This window comes from Schistocerca americana, chromosome 2 (genome assembly GCF_021461395.2).
Source record: "Schistocerca americana isolate TAMUIC-IGC-003095 chromosome 2, iqSchAmer2.1, whole genome shotgun sequence".
NCBI classification, from domain to species: Eukaryota; Metazoa; Arthropoda; class Insecta; order Orthoptera; family Acrididae; genus Schistocerca; species Schistocerca americana.
Genome location: NC_060120.1, coordinates 262,208,822 through 262,227,900, shown reverse-complemented (window position 1 = coordinate 262,227,900; position 19,079 = coordinate 262,208,822). Strand labels below are relative to the sequence as shown.

At 44.6% G+C, this 19,079-nt stretch overlaps 1 protein-coding gene across 1 annotated transcript in view; it reads right to left on the bottom strand.

Moving 5' to 3' along the window:
- LOC124593947 overlaps window positions 1–19,079 on the bottom strand; it is a 327,642-nt gene that overhangs the window by 54,726 nt on the left and 253,837 nt on the right. Inside the window, exons 7-8 of the mRNA XM_047132296.1 lie at window positions 14,603–14,765; window positions 1,569–1,710 (exon numbers count right to left, since the gene is read on the bottom strand). Of these exons, the coding sequence (XP_046988252.1) occupies window positions 1,569–1,710; window positions 14,603–14,765 (305 nt within the window). The remainder of the gene's footprint in view (window positions 1–1,568; window positions 1,711–14,602; window positions 14,766–19,079) is intronic.

Genomic DNA, 19,079 nt, shown 5'->3' with positions numbered 1-19,079 from the left:
TCGATCGTAACGCTCTTGTCTGAACAACATGGTAGAAACACCCGTTCGCATTAGAACAAAACCTTTTCTGTACCACTCCATCGTTCAGCCACCTTCTCGAAGCTCGTCTCAGTAGTAGGAACCCACTCTGGAATTACCTCCCGCACCATATTAGAGAATTCTATAACATCTCCAGCTTCAGAAGACACACAGCGACATATCCACTGAAGCAACAATAATGTCTGCCTCTGTCCCTGTCCGCGCTAGTTACAACTAGGTCTTTCTCATTTCCCAGCGTACTTACCTGATGCAGCCTTCTTAAACTTCCCCTTCCCAGAACTCACTATATCAGAAAATGTCTATTTTGTACATTCATAAATTGTTCTTATATTTGCCACTATCCTTAGTTTGCATACCAATAAATTCTTTGTACATCTATCATCATCATCATTTTCATCATTATTATTGGAAGCAGCAATAGTACAAATACTGCCAGTATTAGCTCTTAGTCAGCATTATTTATTCACATTGTCTCTGTAGGCACTCTAATCATTTTAGTACTGTTGTTCATATAAAAATTATTGCTATTTCTTAAGTAAGTATGATGTAAAAAAAGGGTCTGCATGTGTGAAACCCTGATCCTAAAGGGTGACAATTATTTAACTGTATGAGAAAAAACGTAAATTTGTTACAAACTGCGGCGTGCACACACTTTATTCAACATGTAAACTTCATTACAGACATTCGGATTAAGGTTCGATATGCCTACCATCATTGGCGATCATAATGCGCAGTCCAATAGCGAAATTCTGCACGACACGCTGAACTGTCGGAACATCGATGATGTCAATGACCTGAATGGCTGTTTTCAGGTAGGGAGTGGTTTTGAGATTGTTTCTGTACACCTTGTCTAATGTAGCCCCAAGAAAAGGAGTCGCATGTGTTCAGATCCGGATAATATGACGGCCAATCGAGGCCCATGCCAGTGGCCACTGGGTACCCCAGAGCAAGAAAGCAGTTCCCAAAGTGCTCCTCCAGGACATCACTCACCTCCTTCGATGAGGTCGCGCTCCGCCTTGCATGAACCACATCATGTCGAAATCAGGGTCACTTTGGATAATGGGGACGAAATCATCTTCTAAAACCTTCACGTACCGTTCGGTAGTCACCGTGCCAACAAGGAGTATCGCACCGATTATTCCGTGACTCGGCATAGCACACCACACAATGACCCGCTGAGGGTGAGAGACTTCTCTATCGCGAAATGCGGATTTTCAGTCCCCCAGATGCTCCAATTTCGCTTTTTGACGAACCCGTCGCCGAACCAAACCACGCATGCGCATACTAATTCCCATCATGGCCACGGCCAACCGTGCAGTATGAACGTCCTAACGCAAACCGTTAAGAAGGTATGACGATTTCATTTCATATAACTCAATAATTGTCACCCTGTATGAAGAGAGGGCCTCACTGCCGTGATTGGTTGAGATTAAATAAATAAGTAAATAAATGAAAATAAATCGCGAAGTTCTGTGGCAACAGTTAGACTTTTTCGGGGCGATGAGTACAGCTGCAGGGTGTTTACATACCTGGCAGGGCGGGCGGCAGGGCCCTGGTGAGCGCGTCCTGGGACCTGGCGCGTCGCCGGCACAGCGCCTCGAACAGGCGCCGCTTGTCGCCCACCGTCGCGACGCCGTCGGCGCGTTGGCACCGCCGCAGGAGCGCCGCCACCTGCCGACCACAAGACACACGCACCAACTCAGCCACTCGCCCCTCTGACAGACATCGTCGCTGCGGATCCAGAGTGCCCGAGACACACACCATTTCCGTCGTATCTCGGCACAATTACACTACTGGCCATTAAAATTGCTACACCAAGAAGAAATTCACATGATAAACGGGTATTCATTGGACAAATATATTATACTAGAACTGACATGTGATTAAATTTTCACGCAATTTGAGTGCATAGATCCTGAGAAATCAGTACCCAGAACTACCACCTCTGGCCGTAATAACGGCCTTGATACGCCTGGGCATTGAGTCAAACAGTGCTTGGATGGCGTGTACAGGTACAGCTGCCCATGCAGCTTCAACACGATACCATAGTTCATCAAGAGTAGTGACTGGCGTATCGTGACGAGCCAGTTGCTCGGCCACCATTGACCACACGTTTTCAATTGTCGAGAGATCTGGAGAATGTGCTGGCCAGGGCAGCCATCGAACATTTTCTGTATCCAGAAAGGCAACATGCGGTCGTGCATTATCCTGCTGGAATGTAGGTTTTCGCAGGGATCGAATGAAGGGTAGAGCCACGGGTCGTAACACATCTGAAATGTAACGTCCACTGTTCAAAGTGCCGTCAATGCGAACAAGAGGTGACCGAGACGTGTAACCAATGGCAGCCCATACAACCACGCCAGGTGATACACCAGTATGGCGATGACGGTTACACGCTTCCAATGTGCGTTCACCGCGATGTCGCCAAACACGGATGCGACCATCTGATGCTGTAAACAGAACCTGGATTCATCCGAAAAAATGACGTTTAGCCATTCGTGCACCCAGGTTTGTCGCTGAGAACACCATCGCAGGCGCTCCTGTCTGATGCACGTTGTAGGTGTCGCCACCGGCGCCAGCCTTCTGTGAATGCTCTGAAAAGCTAATCATTTGCGTATCACAGCACCTTCTTCCTGTCGGTTAAATTTCGCGTCTGTAGCACGTCATCTTCGTGGTGTAGTAAGTTTAATGGCCAGTAATGTATTTTCAACATCTCATATGACATGATACAGTGCCCCCTTGTAACACTTATGTTCGACGCCCATTGTGTTTGCTTCATTTAACTTACTCGTTTTGTTATATGCAGGGTGACCCAAAGGTCCGTTAACATTTTAGAACACACTTACTGAATAATGTAGGTAGAGAGATAAAACCCAACACACTTGCCTGAAATGACATGGGGCTTTACTGAAAACAGAAACGAGTGCAAAAGCCAGTCAACAGATGGCGCTGGACAGCAACAGATGAGTGACGCCGCATGAGAATCGTGTTTCAAATGGCGGGAGCTACGTGGTCTCATATGTTACAGAATCGCATCATCCTAGCCTGGATGATGAACACGCGCTGGATGATGAACACCTTTATGCAGGATGGCTCCACCCTACATTGCTACACGTGTGAAAGATCTCCCCCTGCACATAGTTTGGTGAGGATTGCGTACTGAGCCGCCACTTGCGTCGTTCTTGGCCTCCCAATTCTCCAGACCTCAATCCGTATCCAGAATGAGATTTTCACTCTGCAGCTGAGTGTGCGTTGATATGAAACTTCCTGGCAGATTGAAACTGTGTGCCGGACCGAGACAGAGTTCGAGTCTCGGTCCGGCACACAGTTTTAATCTGCGAGGAAGTCTCAATCCGTATGATTATTCGTTGTGGGGTTACCTGAAGTCGCAGGTCTGCTGCGATCGTCCAGCCTCATTTGGGATGCTGAAAGACAACATCCGACGGCAGCTTCTCACCGTGCTTACTGATGTGCCGAGCAGTGATGTTCACAACATTGTCCTTGGACTACAGGTACTGTTGATGAATGACGGCCGACATGCTGAGCATTTGTGATAAAGAACATCGTCCTTGCTAAAAATCACACGCTATGCTAATTACTGATTTTGTATCATATGAAGCGCCATCTGTTGGTCATTCTGTGCTCCTCTTTTGATTTCAATAAAACCCCATGTCATTTCTACCGTGTGTGTCAATTTTTATCTCTCTACCTACACGGTGTTTCCGTAAGAGCTTGTGAAATTTTAAAAGGAGATAGAGCAGGCTTCAGTGAAGAGTTGGAGGTAGGGAACCTGGTGCAAGAGAAGCCAGCTTAAGGAGATAATAGGAGTGAAATGACATTACTGCGTACTTTTTATTTACATTAGTTACAGTTAACTGCAAATGCCATCACTGACACAATGAACGTACCATTTGTACTGTATCTCACAAAATGTGCTGAAACTGAGGGCAATCAACCTAAATTCAAGCATGACATCGACGTACAAGATTCTGACGCACTCTGACAAATGCCCCCTGTGTGTTTCGAATCACATCACAGGTAGCTATAATTCTGACAACGAATTCCATCTCCGTATCCACTGGGATCTCATACACAAGTGACTAACTATCCCCATAAGAAATAATCAAAAGGATTCAGTTAAGGCGACGTCGCAGGTCATGGAACAGAATCTCCCCTTCCAGTCCAGCGACCAGGAAGTACAACACTGAGATGGTTGTGGACACCCACACTGAAGTGAGGCGACACACCATCATGTTGTATTCACATCCTCTCACTAACAATCAAGGGTACGTTCTCCAATGACTCAGATCTCTTTGCACGAGTCTCAAGTACAGGTCGCCATTCAGACGGCCAGGTAGAAGATATGGTCCAATGAGATGGTCCTTGTTTCCTTGCAGGAAATAAAGAATGTATATCTCAAGAAACAGCACAGTACGCGTGAACTTGTACCCATGATAGTTGTAAATATGGTGGAAAACAGTAATGCTGGTCAAAGCGGCAGACAAGTTTACTTTCGTATCTCCTTAAGCTGGCTTCTGCGACCCCAGGTTTCCCACCTCAAATTGTTCAGTGGAGCATCTTGTGTCTCCTGTTACATTTTTACACGGTCTTACGCAGACACCCTGTATATTTTAAGTGAAGTGTAGAATTTTAAAACAGACTTTTGGACCACCCTGTATAATGCAATGTCTGTGTAACTATGTGCTTTGGTTCATCACATATGCAAATAACTGGTCGTCTTTTCTGTTAAGTTATTTAATAACAGTTAATTTGTGAATGTAGGTTTCAAAAATGTTTTTTATAATATGAATACATTAAAATCATATTATAAAGACTGGTTCATGCATAGGGTACATGGGTTATACAGGGTGTTACAAAAAGGTACGGCTAAACTTTCAGGAAACATTCCTCACATACAAATAAAGAAAAGATGTTATGTGAACATGTGTCCGGAAACGCTTAATTTCCATGTTAGAGCTCATTTTAGTTTCGTCGTCCACCTACGCTCAATGGAGCACGTTATCATGATTTCATACGGGATACTCTACCTGTGCTGCTAGAACATGTGCCTTTACAAGTACGACACAACATGTGGTTCATGCACGATGGAGCTCCTGCACATTTCAGTCCAAGTGTTCGTACGTTTCTCAACAGATTCGGTGACCGATGGATTGGTAGAGGCGGACCAATTCCATGGCCTCCACGCTCTCCTGACCTCAACCCTCTTGACTTTCATTTATGGGGGCATTGAAAGCTCTTGTCTACGCAACCCCGGTACCAAATGTAGAGACTCTTCGTGCTCGTATTGTCGACGGGTGTGATACAATACGCCATTCTCCGGGGCTGCATCCAGCGCATCAGGGATCCCATGCGACGGAGGGTGGATGCATGTATCCTCGCTAACGGAGGACATTTTGAACATTTCCTGTAACAAAGTGTTTGAAGTCACGCTGGTACATTCTGTTGCTGCGTGTTTCCATTCCATGATTAATGTGATTTGAAGAGAAGTAATAAAATGAGCTCTAACATGGAAAGTAATCGTTTCCGGACACATGTCCACATAACATTTTCTTTCTTTGTGTGTGAGGAATGTTTTCTGAAAGTTTGGCCGTACCTTTTTGTAACACCCTGTATAGATGTAAAATCTGGAGGGAAGTCCTTCCGCCCTTCCGCAACGATGCTACGTAGGCAGGAAGGAGAAAGGTGGTTTGACGCAAAGTACTGTAAGAAGTCTTTGTGAGAGTCATAGTCGGAGGCTAGCTGGACAACAGTTGGCGTCCTATAGGCTGCTTGAAATAAGGAAAGCATGAAGTTGGATTAATTAAGCCTGTTATGTAGATGTGTATTAGCTATTACATCATAGTATTTATTGATATGCGCTGAAGTATAAAGTTTCCGCGCCATTAAGATAATAGCTAGACCAGTTGCACTTCACTTCAAGAGCAATGTTCAGGTATGACGATTTCATACTTGTGTCAAGAAGATCGCCACCAGCACCATCCTCACTACAACCGAAATTTACATCTACATCTACATCTACATCTACATCGATACTCCGCAAGCCACCCAACGGTGTGTGGCGGAGGGCACTTTACGTGCCACTGTCATTACCTCCCTTTCCTGTTCCAGTCGCGTATGGTTCGCGGGAAGAACGACTGTCTGAAAGCCTCCGTGCGCGCTCTAATCTCTCTAATTTTACATTCGTGATCTCCTCGGGAAGTATAAGTAGGGGGAAGCAATATATTCGATACCTCATCCAGAAACGCACCCTCTCGAAACCTGGCGAGCAAGCTACACCGCGATGCAGAGCGCCTCTCTTGCAGAGTCTGCCACTTGAGTTTATTAAACATCTCCGTAACGCTATCACGGTTACCAAATAACCCAGTGACGAAACGCGCCGCTCTTCTTTGGATCTTCTCTATCTCCTCCGTCAACCCGACCTGGTACGGATCCCACACTGATGAGCAATACTCAAGTATAGGTCGAACGAGTGTTTTGTAAGCCACCTCCTTTGTTGATGGACTACATTTTCTAAGCACTCTCCCAATGAATCTCAACCTGGTACCCGCCTTACCAACAATTAGTTTTATATGATCATTCCACTTCAAATCGTTCCGTACGCATACTCCCAGATATTTTACAGAAGTAACTGCTACCAGTGTTTGTTCCGCTATCATATAATCATACAATAAAGGATCCTTCTTTCTATGTATTCGCAATACATTACATTTGTCTATGTTAAGGGTCAGTTGCCACTCCCTGCACCAAGTGCCTATCCGCTGCAGATCTTCCTGTATTTCGCTACAATTTTCTAATGCAGCAACTTCTCTGTATACTACAGCATCATCCGCGAAAAGCCGCATGGAACTTCCGACACTATCTACTAAGTCATTTATATATATTGTGAAAAGCAATGGTCCCATAACACTCCCCTGTGGCACGCCAGAGGTTACTTTAACGTCTGTAGACGTCTCTCCATTGATAACAACATGCTGTGTTCTGTTTGCTAAAAACTCTTCAATCCAGCCACACAGCTGGTCTGATATTCCGTAGGCTCTTACTTCGTTTATCAGGCGACAGTGCGGAACTGTATCGAACGCCTTCCGGAAGTCAAGAAAAATAGCATCTACCTGGGAGCCTGTATCTAATATTTTCTGGGTCTCATGAACAAATAAGGCGAGTTGGGTCTCACGCGATCGCTGTTTCCGGAATCCATGTTGATTTCTACATAGTAGATTCTGGGTTTCCAGAAATGACATGATACGCGAGCAAAAAACATGTTCTAAAATTCTACAAGAGATCGACGTAAGAGATATAGGTCTATAGTTTTGCGCATCTGCTCGACGACCCTTCTTGAAGACTGGGACTATCTGTGCTCTTTTCCAATCATTTGGAACCCTCCGTTCCTCTAGAGACTTGCGGTACACGGCTGTTAGAAGGGGGGCAAGTTCTTTCGCGTACTCTGTGTAGAATCGAATTGGTATCCCGTCAGGTCCAGTGGACTTTCCTCTATTGAGTGATTCCAGTTGCTTTTCTATTCCTTGGACACTTATTTCGATGTCAGCCATTTTTTCGTTTGTGCGAGGATTTAGAGAAGGAACTGCAGTGCGGTCTTCCTCTGTGAAACAGCTTTGGAAAAAGGTGTTTAGTATTTCAGCTTTACGCGTGTCATCCTCTGTTTCAATGCCATCATCATCCCGTAGTGTCTGCATATGCTGTTTCGAGCCACTTACTGATTTAACGTAAGACCAGAACTTCCTAGGATTTTCTGTCAAGTCGGTACATAGAATTTTACTTTCGAATTCAATGAACGCTTCACGCATAGCCCTCCTTACGCTAACTTTGACATCGTTTAGCTTCTGTTTGTCTGAGAGGTTTTGGCTGCGTTTAAACTTGGAGTGGAGCTCTCTTTGCTTTCGCAGTAGTTTCCTAACTTTGTTGTTGTACCACGGTGGGTTTTTCCCGTCCCTCACAGTTTTACTCGGCACGTACCTGTCTAAAACGCATTTTACGATTGCCTTGAACTTTTTCCATAAACACTCAACATTGTCAGTGTCGGAACAGAAATTTTCGTTTTGATCTGTTAGGTAGTCTGAAATCTGCCTTCTATTACTCTTGCTAAACAGATAAACCTTCCTCCCTTTTTTTATATTCCTATTAACTTCCATATTCAGGGATGCTGCAACGGCCTTATGATCACTGATTCCCTGTTCTGCACTTACAGAGTCGAAAAGTTCAGGTCTGTTTGTTATCAGTAGGTCCAAGATGTTATCTCCACGAGTCGGTTCTCTGTTTAATTGCTCCAGGTAATTTTCGGATAGTGCACTCAGTATAATGTCACTCGATGCTCTGTCCCTACCACCTGTCCTAAACATCTGAGTGTCCCAGTCTATATCTGGTAAATTGAAATCTCCACCTAAGACTATAACATGCTGAGAAAATTTATGTGAAATGTATTCCAAATTTTCTCTCAGTTGTTCTGCCACTAATGCTGCTGAGTCGGGAGGTCGGTAAAAGGAGCCAATTATTAACCTAGTTCGGTTGTTTAGTGTAACCTCCACCCATAATAATTCACAGGAACTATCCACTTCTACTTCACTACAGGATAAACTACTACTAACAGCGATGAACACTCCACCACCGGTTGCATGCAATCTATCCTTTCTAAACACCGTCTGTACCTTTGTAAAAATTTCGGCAGAATTTATCTCTGGCTTAAGCCAGCTTTCTGTACCTATAACGATTTCAGCTTCGGTGCTTTCTATCAGCGCTTGAAGTTCCGGTACTTTACCAACGCAGCTTCGACAGTTGACAATTAGAATACCGATTGCTGCTTGTTCCCCGCATGTCCTGACTTTGCCCCGCACCCGTTGAGGCTGTTGCCCTTTCTGTACTTGCCCAAGGCCATCTAACCTAAAAAACCGCCCAGCCCACGCCACACAACCCCTGCTACCCGTGTAGCCGCTTGTTGCGTGTAGTGGACTCCTGACCTATCCAGCGGAACCCGAAACCCCACCACCCTATGGCGCAAGTCGAGGAATCTGCAGCCCACACGGTCGCAGAACCGTCTCAGCCTCTGATTCAGACCCTCCACTCGGCTCTGTACCAAAGGTCCGCAGTCAGTCCTGTCGACGATGCTGCAGATGGTGAGCTCTGCTTTCATCCCGCTAGCGAGACTGGCAGTCTTCACCAAATCAGATAGCCGCCGGAAGCCAGAGAGGATTTCCTCCGATCCATAGCGACACACATCATTGGTGCCGACATGAGCGACCACCTGCAGATGGGTGCACCCTGTACCCTTCATGGCATCCGGAAGGACCCTTTCCACATCTGGAATGACTCCCCCCGGTATGCACACGGAGTGCACATTGGTTTTCTTCCCCTCTCTTGCTGCCATTTCCCTAAGGGGCCCCATTGTATTTATCTGCATTGACCAGTAAGTTGCGTAAAAATGAAAACAACAATTGATATAATTTCAGGAATTTTGTGTCGAGATCAATGATTTCTCCTTAATCACTTACCCGCACAGGTTCCTGTTCCTTATGATGCCATAAAATCCTAGTGTCCGATTTCTAATGAACTACAGAATCACTACTCTGTTAAAAGTATTTGTTTACTTCTGGGGAGCTTAAATTTCTCAAGTGTTTAGTTATTCTTTGGTATGAAATGCTCCATATCATCAACAATTCAGGGCTATTCAAAAAGAAAGATCATATTCCAAACATTTATTGTTGCCAAACTACAAAAGATCAGTTCCAGCGTTCCTGGAAAGAGGAAAGTTCAGATTTTTATGCATTCAATGTGAGCACCATGTCTTACACGACGAATATCGAAACCGTTACTCATTTCTTGCCACATACGAAGCAGCTGGTCTTTCGTTATGGAATTCACAGCTTCAACAATGCGATGTCGCAGAATTTCAACAGGGGTGATAAAAACACGGTATTTTACGTAACCCCACAGATAAAACGCACAAGATGTGAGGCCTGGAGATCTGGGAGGTTGCCGACGACGAAGTTCATCTTCTGCTCCTCCTCTTCCAGTCCAACGTCCTGGAATGGTGTCATTCAGGTAACGTTGGACGTGCTTAGAGAATTTCTCTAAGTAGTTTTTCACATTGAATGCATAAAAATTTGAACTTTTCTCTATCCAGGAACGTTGGAATTGTGTTTCTGTCTTTCGTAGTCGGGAAGCAATAAATGTTTGAAATCTGTTCTTTTTGAATAGCCCTGTAAATAAAAGTATTCCAAAAGAACAATTATAAAGAGAAAGGCTTAAATACATTATTTAATTTTCATTTCTATCAAAAATTTTGCTCAATATAACAAAGTAGCTTCATGAACAGAAGAAATATTTGCACACCATTGCAGCTGAAGGGCATACTCCGTTATTCTTTATCGTGCTGCTTTGTAACAGTGATTTTATTCTTGTGGCAACACATTTAGGTATCTATCTTCACTGTATCTTGTTTGGAGTGGTAGTTCTGCACCCATTCAATGTACAGAACAGTTTCTGGCTCTCCCCATCTAATGCTGGGCCACTAGCTCAATAATTTTCGCAGTTAAAGTGCTTATGACAGTAGTAATCGCTTTTGAGACGTGTGTCCTCGTTAATACAGCTAGCTACCACTTAGTAATACAGTAACAGATTCAGTGCCCCTTTGTTTCACCTACGCTCTGCTTTATGGGGTGACGTATATAATCCAAATGGAAACATTTATTAATGATAGCTGTTAGTATTACAATTTGAGGAACATATGTATATTATCTATCTTTCGAGAGTGAATTGTTAAAGTTTTCTCATTTCCAAATTGGGTGCGGTCCTCGCTTATAAAGTGATACTCTATAATGGATATTAGTTTTTTTGTTTTAGTACAGATACCGTTCGTTACTGAGAGACAGTTTTTTGCCAGTACATTTTAAGTTTTTATCTGTGTTTCTCATGGGTAGTTATCTTACCAAGACTTGTTAGAGTGTGGTTGTGTTTCGTGTCCAATTTACAGAACAGATTCCAGTCCCGGGTAAGGTCACATACAACAGTTAATTTTCTTGATTAACAGTATATTTACTCGCGATCAGTTTGCGTAATTAACCTGGCGACCGTTTGATTTCCAAAACTACAGTTTCACTTTACAAACTGAACAATATTGGTTGGATCTCCGTTAAAATCATTACTGCTCCCCATCAAAACATCTTCCAGTTAGTCAGATTCCCTTCCACTACACACGACCATGGCCAGACTAATTCCTATCGCAGGAGTAACATTATCGGGGATTTACTCACATAGTAACAGCGGGTAATGTTTTACCTTAAATCAGGACTGTCCAAAGATTTCTTAAGAAGCAAAATCGAAACGAAGATTAAATGAGCGCGAGGAGAGCAGTGCAAGAAGCGCCTAATGTAAAGGGAGCAGTAAAATGAAAACGAGATACAGGGAAGAAAAGTAAAGTAACTTGTTTATTATTTCAAACGTAATTGCCATAGCTCTTGACACATTTCACCCACTGTGAGATCAGACAGTCAGTACCTCCATGGAAGACTTTCTGCGGTTGTCTGCGGAACCACGACTGTACCCAGGCGTCCAGCTCTTCGTCAGAAGCAAACCGACAGCCAGGAATTTATTTTTGAGGGCTGCAATAATATGGAAATAGCATGGGGACAGGTCGGAACTTTCTGGAGGATTTGTAAAGGATTTCCAGGAAAACACAGCTCCGGGAAAGTCATGATGACCTTTTTCTTCGGCTTCAAAGGGACGCTCATTGACTTTCTGGAACATGGCGCCGCAACTAACGCAGTGACATGCGGACACTTCGCAAAAATTGAAGCGCGTTATCAAGTCAAAACGACCAGGATTGTTGACGAACGGCATCTTTCTGTTTGCAGGATACCGCCCGACCACATGCAGAAGTTCCGCTGGGACGCCTTTACGCGTCTTCGTGCAGTCCTGATCTCCTCCCTCCCCCCCCCCCCTCCCCCTCCAACGCGATTTACAGGTTCTTGGAGCCCTGAAGAAAGACATTCGTGGCCGCTGATTTACTTCGGACGAAGAGGTGCACGCCACGGTACAATCATGGTCTCCTAGGCAACCGCCAACATTTTTTCGTGAAGGCATTGAGCGTTTCGTCTCACAGTGAGATATAATACACTTATAGGATCTTGGCTCCGTAAACTTTCCCGGCGAAGTAATGGATGATATTCATATGGGGTCTCCAGCAGAAACGTCATTTTGACGCAATACTTCGGCGGTCCACCTGGCAGCCATCTTCAAATGAGTAAGATATCGGAACCGGTTAGTGCGACAGCTTATTCACCTGCAGATGGCGGCCAGGTGGATCGCCGAAATATTGTGTCAGGATTACGTTATGTTTCGGCTGCAGATTCGATATGAATATCACTCATACGATCGCTTCGTTGTGTTTGTCTGTCTGTCCGCCCACCAAGAACCATTTTCTCAGGATCGGGTAGACGTATCAAGTTGAACTCTATGTCTATAGTAAGGACTATAGCCGCTTGGTAGTGTAAAACATTTAGGCCTCTACGTCAATTTAGTCAAAAGATAAGGCCATCTATGTCACCCATTTTGATATCTGGCCAGTATCGATGCTGGTAACAGGTAAAAATCGTCGCAAACATTGATTCTAGGTATGGATGAACTCTATATACAAAATCAAGAGTGTACGAAACCCTCGGTGCGCGAGTCCTGCTCACACATACCCCGATTTTTGTTTTCCATCTGTCTCGTTTTCATTAGACTGCCCCTTATACGAGGATTGGAACTTTAATAGTCGCAAATAGTTGTTTACAGCTCGTACAAAGTTTTCCTGACCGTCAGAATAGTCACCAGCATTGTGGATAACCCGTTGTCAGCGATGTGGAAGTCGTAGGATACTCTTAGCAGCGCCAGTTGCGTTGAGAGTTCGAGCGGCGCGGTCTATTGCCCGGCGAATTTGTAGCAGTTCTGAAGTGAATGCCGTGTAAGCTGGTCGTAGGTTGTGTTCAAAAACTGAACAGCATAGAGACAGAAGTGATGCCACTTTCTGCGGGACCTGGCCATCATTTTGCAGGACAATGCTCAAGCACGTACAGTGCAAGCTGTTACTGATTTGTTTGACTGATGGGGCTGCTAAGTCCCATGCCACCTATTGCACTTCCCTGACTTAAGCCCTCGTGAGTTCAACTCGATTTCTAACCTGAAGGAAACAATTCACGGCATTCGCTTCAGAACTGCTACGAATTCGTCGGGAAATAGACCGCGCCACTGGAACTGTCAACACAACTGGCACTGCTAAGAGTATCCTACGACTTCCACATCGCTGGCAACGGGTTGCACACAATGCTGGTGACTACTTTGAAGGTCAGTAAAACTTTGAAACACGTATCTATTTTGTACGAGCTGTAAATAAACAGTTGCCACTATTAAAGTCCCAACCCTCGTACTTCAAAGTAAGATTTTAGAAGAGAATTAACATAAAATCCTAATAATAAATAAAATAAATAACTGGAGCAAAATCATGTATTCACTCGGTGACCTTACCAGCACGGGAATCGGCAGTTTCAAAATCAGCGCACACTCCGCTACAGAGTGAAAAGTCATTCTGGAAACAATTCCCGAGGCTGTGGCTAAACCGTGCCTCCACAAATATTCTTTCTCCAAGGACTGCTAGTCCTGCAAGTTTCGCAGGAGAACTTTTGTGGAGTGTACAAGGTGGGAGATGAGGTACTGACCGAAGTAAAGCTGTGAGGACGGCTCTTAGTTGTGCTTGGCTACATCAGTCGGTACAGCACTTGTCCACGAAAGGCAAAGGTCCCAAGTTCGAAGTCCCCGCCCACCAGACAGATTTAAAGTTCCACGAAAGGTTGGGAAAGTCACTATATTTCGATTACCTTCTGTCAATTTTATTTAATGCTAGAGAATGATTTTTTTCACTTTTGTTGAAACTGATTTTTACATCTTTCAGTAAATATACAGGGCGAGATGTGAGAACAAGTTTATTGCTTTGTAGTTGCACAGTAAATTTAATTTTATTGTTTTCATGTCAGAATTCCACACCTGACATTAATCACTGTTAACTCTCACAATTTAGTTCATTCAGTGTAACATATCGAGATTACGTCCCCACTTGCTTACATGGTGATTTACACCATTCCCTTTGTGTTAAAAACTTATGTTACTGGGACTGCATAGTCAAGGAATCTATTGAAATTCGAACCTGGGACGAACTCACCACCCGTAACACTTACAACAGCCTCACGGAAGCTTAGAATCCCACTTTGCTTTAATTGGGTCTCAAAAGATGTCTTTCAGGAAATATGGAGAAGTTATCCACGGAACTGACGGAGCCTCTGCTGCCAACACGCTTAGGCACTCCACGGAGAGCTAACTGCGGACGGAACGCTGCGCAGTGCACCTCATGATGGTGGCAGTAGCGAGCGCTTAAGGTGATAGTACACCTGTGGGTTATTTTACCATCAAATACACCGGAAAAAACTGAAGAACCACACTGAGGTAAAGGTACTTAGTTCAGACGAACGGCAGTCCAGCAGAGAGACAGCGTGTGGCTCACCTCGCGCTCCTCGTCGTCTTCCTCCGAGCTGTCAGGAGTGGTGGTGGCCGGTTGGTTGCGGCTGTGGCAGTGGTTGGCAGCGTCGCCGTTGGTGACGGCCGCGGCGCTGGCGTCGCGCCGGCTGAGGCGTCCGCAGCCCGCCGCCCTGTTCTCGCTGCGGTCCCTGCAACAGGCGCTGTCCGTCACCCACTCGGCCCGTCCACTGGTCTGCCCAGCTGGGGGACAACCCTTACGCTCTACTGTTAGGCACGCTATAGGAATCTACGCGTCTGACATCGCGATACAGACACGGAAGGCTGAAACTTGTGGTGTAGCTGTCAACTGTAGCCAGGAGGTATTAAATTAACGACAGCTGCTGATTGGTGCGAGAGAACTCATTTCGTCACGATGTGTGTGTGTGTGTGTGTGTGTGTGTGTGTGTGTGTGTGTGTGTCTTGTGGCTGCAACAGAATCAAGTCTGTCAGCGTGACAGTCAGTGTAGTATGGCCAAGCCGCTTGGTACCAGGGGGATCTGTTTGGAGCCGAACAGCTTGTCCACAACGTGCGGGGCTATTCAGAAGCTGGACTTATGGTCTGCAGTGTCACACGTCTATCACGAATACCTCGATCGGCGAGGCTGTAAATTCTACTAGAAAAAAAACAACCGAGTCGATGACTCGGTGCTCCGCAAATCTGGGGCTTGATAGATCACCTGCGAGTGTGGCCTTTGGTACATTGGACAGGAGACTCGAAGATTCCATGAAAGATGTACGGAACACTGTAGGTACATCCAGCTCTGAATTGCAAAGTCTAACGCAGTCTTCATCTTATTGATGAAATGTTGTTGTTGTGGTCTTCAGTCCTGAGGCCCATGCTACTCTATCCTGTGCAAGCTTCTTCACCTCCCAGTAACTACTGCAACCTACATCCTTCTGAATCTGCTTGGTGTATTCATCTCTTGGTCTCCCTCTTCGATTTTTACCCTCCACGCTGCCCTCCAATACTAAATTGGTGATCCATTGGTGCCTCAAAACAAGTCCTACCAACCGATCCCTTCTTCTAGTCAAGTTGTGCCACAAACTTCTTTTCTCCCCAATCCCATTCAGTACCTCCTCATTAGTTATGTGATCTACCCATCTAATCTTCAGCATTCTTCTGTAGCACCACATCTCAAAAGCTTCTATTCTCTTCTTATCCAAACTATTTATCGTCCATGTTTCACTTCCATACATGGCTACACTCCATACAAATACTTTCAGAAGCGACTTCCTGACACTTAAATCTATACTCGATGTTAACAAATTTCTCTTCTTCGGAAACACTTTCCTTGCCATTGCCAGTCTACATTTTATATCCTCTCTACTTCGACCATCATCAGTTATTTTGCTCCCCAAATAGCAAAACTCCTTCACTACTTTAAGTGTCTCATTTCCTAATCTAATTCCCTCAGCATCACCCGACTTAATTGGACTACATTCCATTATCCTCGTTTTGCTTTTTTTGATGTTCATCTTATACCCTCCTTTCAAGACACTGTCCATTCCGTTCAACTGCTCTTCCAGGTCCTTTGCTGTTTCTGACAGAATTACAATATCATTGGCGAACCTCAAAGTTTTTATTTCTTCTCCATGGATTTTAATACCTACTCCGAACTTTTCTTTTGTTTCCTTTACTGCTTGTTCAATATACAGATCGAATAACATCGGGGAGAGGCTACAACCCTGTCTCACTCCCTTCCCAACCACTGCTTCCCTTTCATACCCCTCAACTCTAATAACTGCCATCTGGTTTCTGTACAAATTGTAAATAGCCTTTCGCTCCCTGTATTTTACCCCTGCCACCTTGAGAATTTGAAAGCGAGTATTCCAGTCAACATTGTCAAAAGCTTTGTCTAAGTCTACAAATGTTAGAAACGTAGGTTTGCCTTTCCTTAATCTTTCTTCTAAGATAAGTCGTAGGGTCAGTATTGCCTCACGTGTTCCAACATTTCTACGGAATCCAAACTGATCTTCCCCGAGGTTGGTTTCTACTAGTTTTTCCATTCGTCTGTAAAAAATTCGCGTTAGTATTTTGCAGCCGTGACTTATTAAACTGGTGAAATAAGCTATTGAAGTTAGCTTGCATAAGAATTTAACTAACAGAGACAGTGGTTTCAACATCATCAAATCATGGAATGAGGAGCTTTCGTTAATTAACCTCACAAAGACACGCTACAGTGCAGCTTAATAATAATATATCGAGATCCCAGCATGGTCCGACCGCATAGCAATAGATTCAATTAATGTAAGTTCTTTCTCTCGGATCAACATCTCTGGCGCTTGCGTACCTATGGTTTAAAACAACGAAAGGTGTACTGAATGTAGCGAAACAGGTGAAACTGTGCACCTAAAATGGAGTCGTCCACAAATACATGAAGCTATTAGCCTTTACATGGGTAATTTTTAACGATAATTCATTTTCTATGTTCATTTAATACTAATTTTATGTATTCATACTTGTAGAAGGATTTGAGTAACAAAATGAAAAACGGTCAAGAAAGAATTAATCCGCTGTTTTGACGAGTAACTGCTGTTCCGGTTCGTGCAATATATTAAAATAAAAATAATTGTAAAGAGGAAATATAATAGTATGTGTTAAAATAAGTGTGTACAGAACTGTGTAATGTATTTGGTTTAAGTGTTTTTGTGAAAAGTGTAAATGGATGACGACCAGGTATATGTATGTTAATTGGACTATAGCGTTGTGTCACGTGACAAAACGCAGGACAGAGCCGCAAGGCAGAGATCGTGGTTTTTGGTGTGTTGGGAGCCGTGCGGTTAAGTTGAGCTAGAGCAGCCTGGGGCCACGTGTGTTTTAATTGCGAGGGGAGATCATGCCTATAGGATTGTTCAGAAGCTAGTCTTCGGTTCACAAGTTTGTGAGCTGTGAACACAACAGAATTTACAGTGACTGTGATGTAGTGAACTGTTTATTGCCTGCCACTGCTGTGCTAAAACTATTTACAAATTCGATTGGACCATTGTGTGTAGGACCATCATTCACAGCTAAGCAAGTTTCTATGAATAAAGCAACGATATAAATCTAACGTGGGCTAAACATACATTAATACCCTCAATTCTCGATTTCATTGCTCAATTTACTCTTAGATATCTGTTTTTCCCTGACTGACCTCATAGGCCATCTTCATAATCATTTATTTAAGGGCATAAACGAACGGTGTGCAACGACACCCCTGTGCAGACGACCCCTTTCGCAGGTGGTGCACTTGCCCTCTGCTGGATTGCTAGCAGCCGTAGGTACCACTAGACGTTAGTGACGTTGCCTGTAGCTTAAATCTGTTGCCTCCTCTGAAGATAGCCGAGAGGTATACGGATGAAACATTGGAAGTAGAAGAAGAAGAAGAAGAAGAATTCGTGCTGCTGCAGACCAAAAGCTTAGTGGACAATTATTTCAGTTGATTCCCCGTCACCTGGATCCGTCTGTTCGTCACAGCATTCCAGTGGTAATGCACCATCGCTCCCGAATTAAGCCGGAATAGTTCGAGGGACACATCATCGGCGTGAAGGTGCATATGTTGCGCCACGGGATCCCCGACCTGCGCAGGTATGCGCAGGTATGCAAGGTGTGCTCGCGCTGGACACCCCTCCAAACAGTGGCAGCAGTGACGCAACTGACTGCGACGCCACTACACAGCGCCTCCGTTGTCAGAACACGATGGAGTTCTACAGACTACGAGGTGCCGGTGTCGAATTCATCCACTTCTCAGTATGCACAGCTCGAGCGTTTGGTATCCCTATCAGGTCGGATTGAGGGAGGACATAGAACCAATCCAGAGGCGAGCTGCTAGATTTGTTACTGGTAGGTTTGACCATCACGCGAGTGTTACGAAAATGCTTCAGGAACTCGGGTGGGAGACTCTGGAGGAAAGGAGGCGTTCTTTTCGTGAATCGCTACTGAGGAAATTTGGAGAACCAGCATTTGAGGCTGACTGCAGTACAATTTTACTACCCCAACTTATATTTCGCGGAAAGACCACAAAGATGAGAGAGATTAGGGCTCGTACGGAGGCATATAGGCAGTCATTTTTCCCTCGTTCTGTTTGGGAGTGGAACAGGAAGATGCTAGTTGTGGTACGAGGTACCCTCCGCCACGCACCGTATGGTGGATTGCGGAGTATGTATGTAGATGTAGATATGCACAACTGAAATTTTTCTTTCCCCTTTTCTCCTTCTACGGAACGGCGTGGTAATTGACCTAATCCCCTGAGCTTGTCACTGAACCATGAGCAACGGCGGTTGCGACCGTTGGGACATGCGAGATGTGCTGGGTTCAGTGGCTCACTTGGGATGTCCGTGATTTTCCTAAACTGTTTAAGTTTAATGCCAGGATAGTTCAACAAGGCCGCGACGAATTTATTTGCATGTGTTTATCGAATTATGCTTCTCAGTGACAAGGTAATAAACTGTGACCTCACTCCATTTCAAAACAAAATTATAGC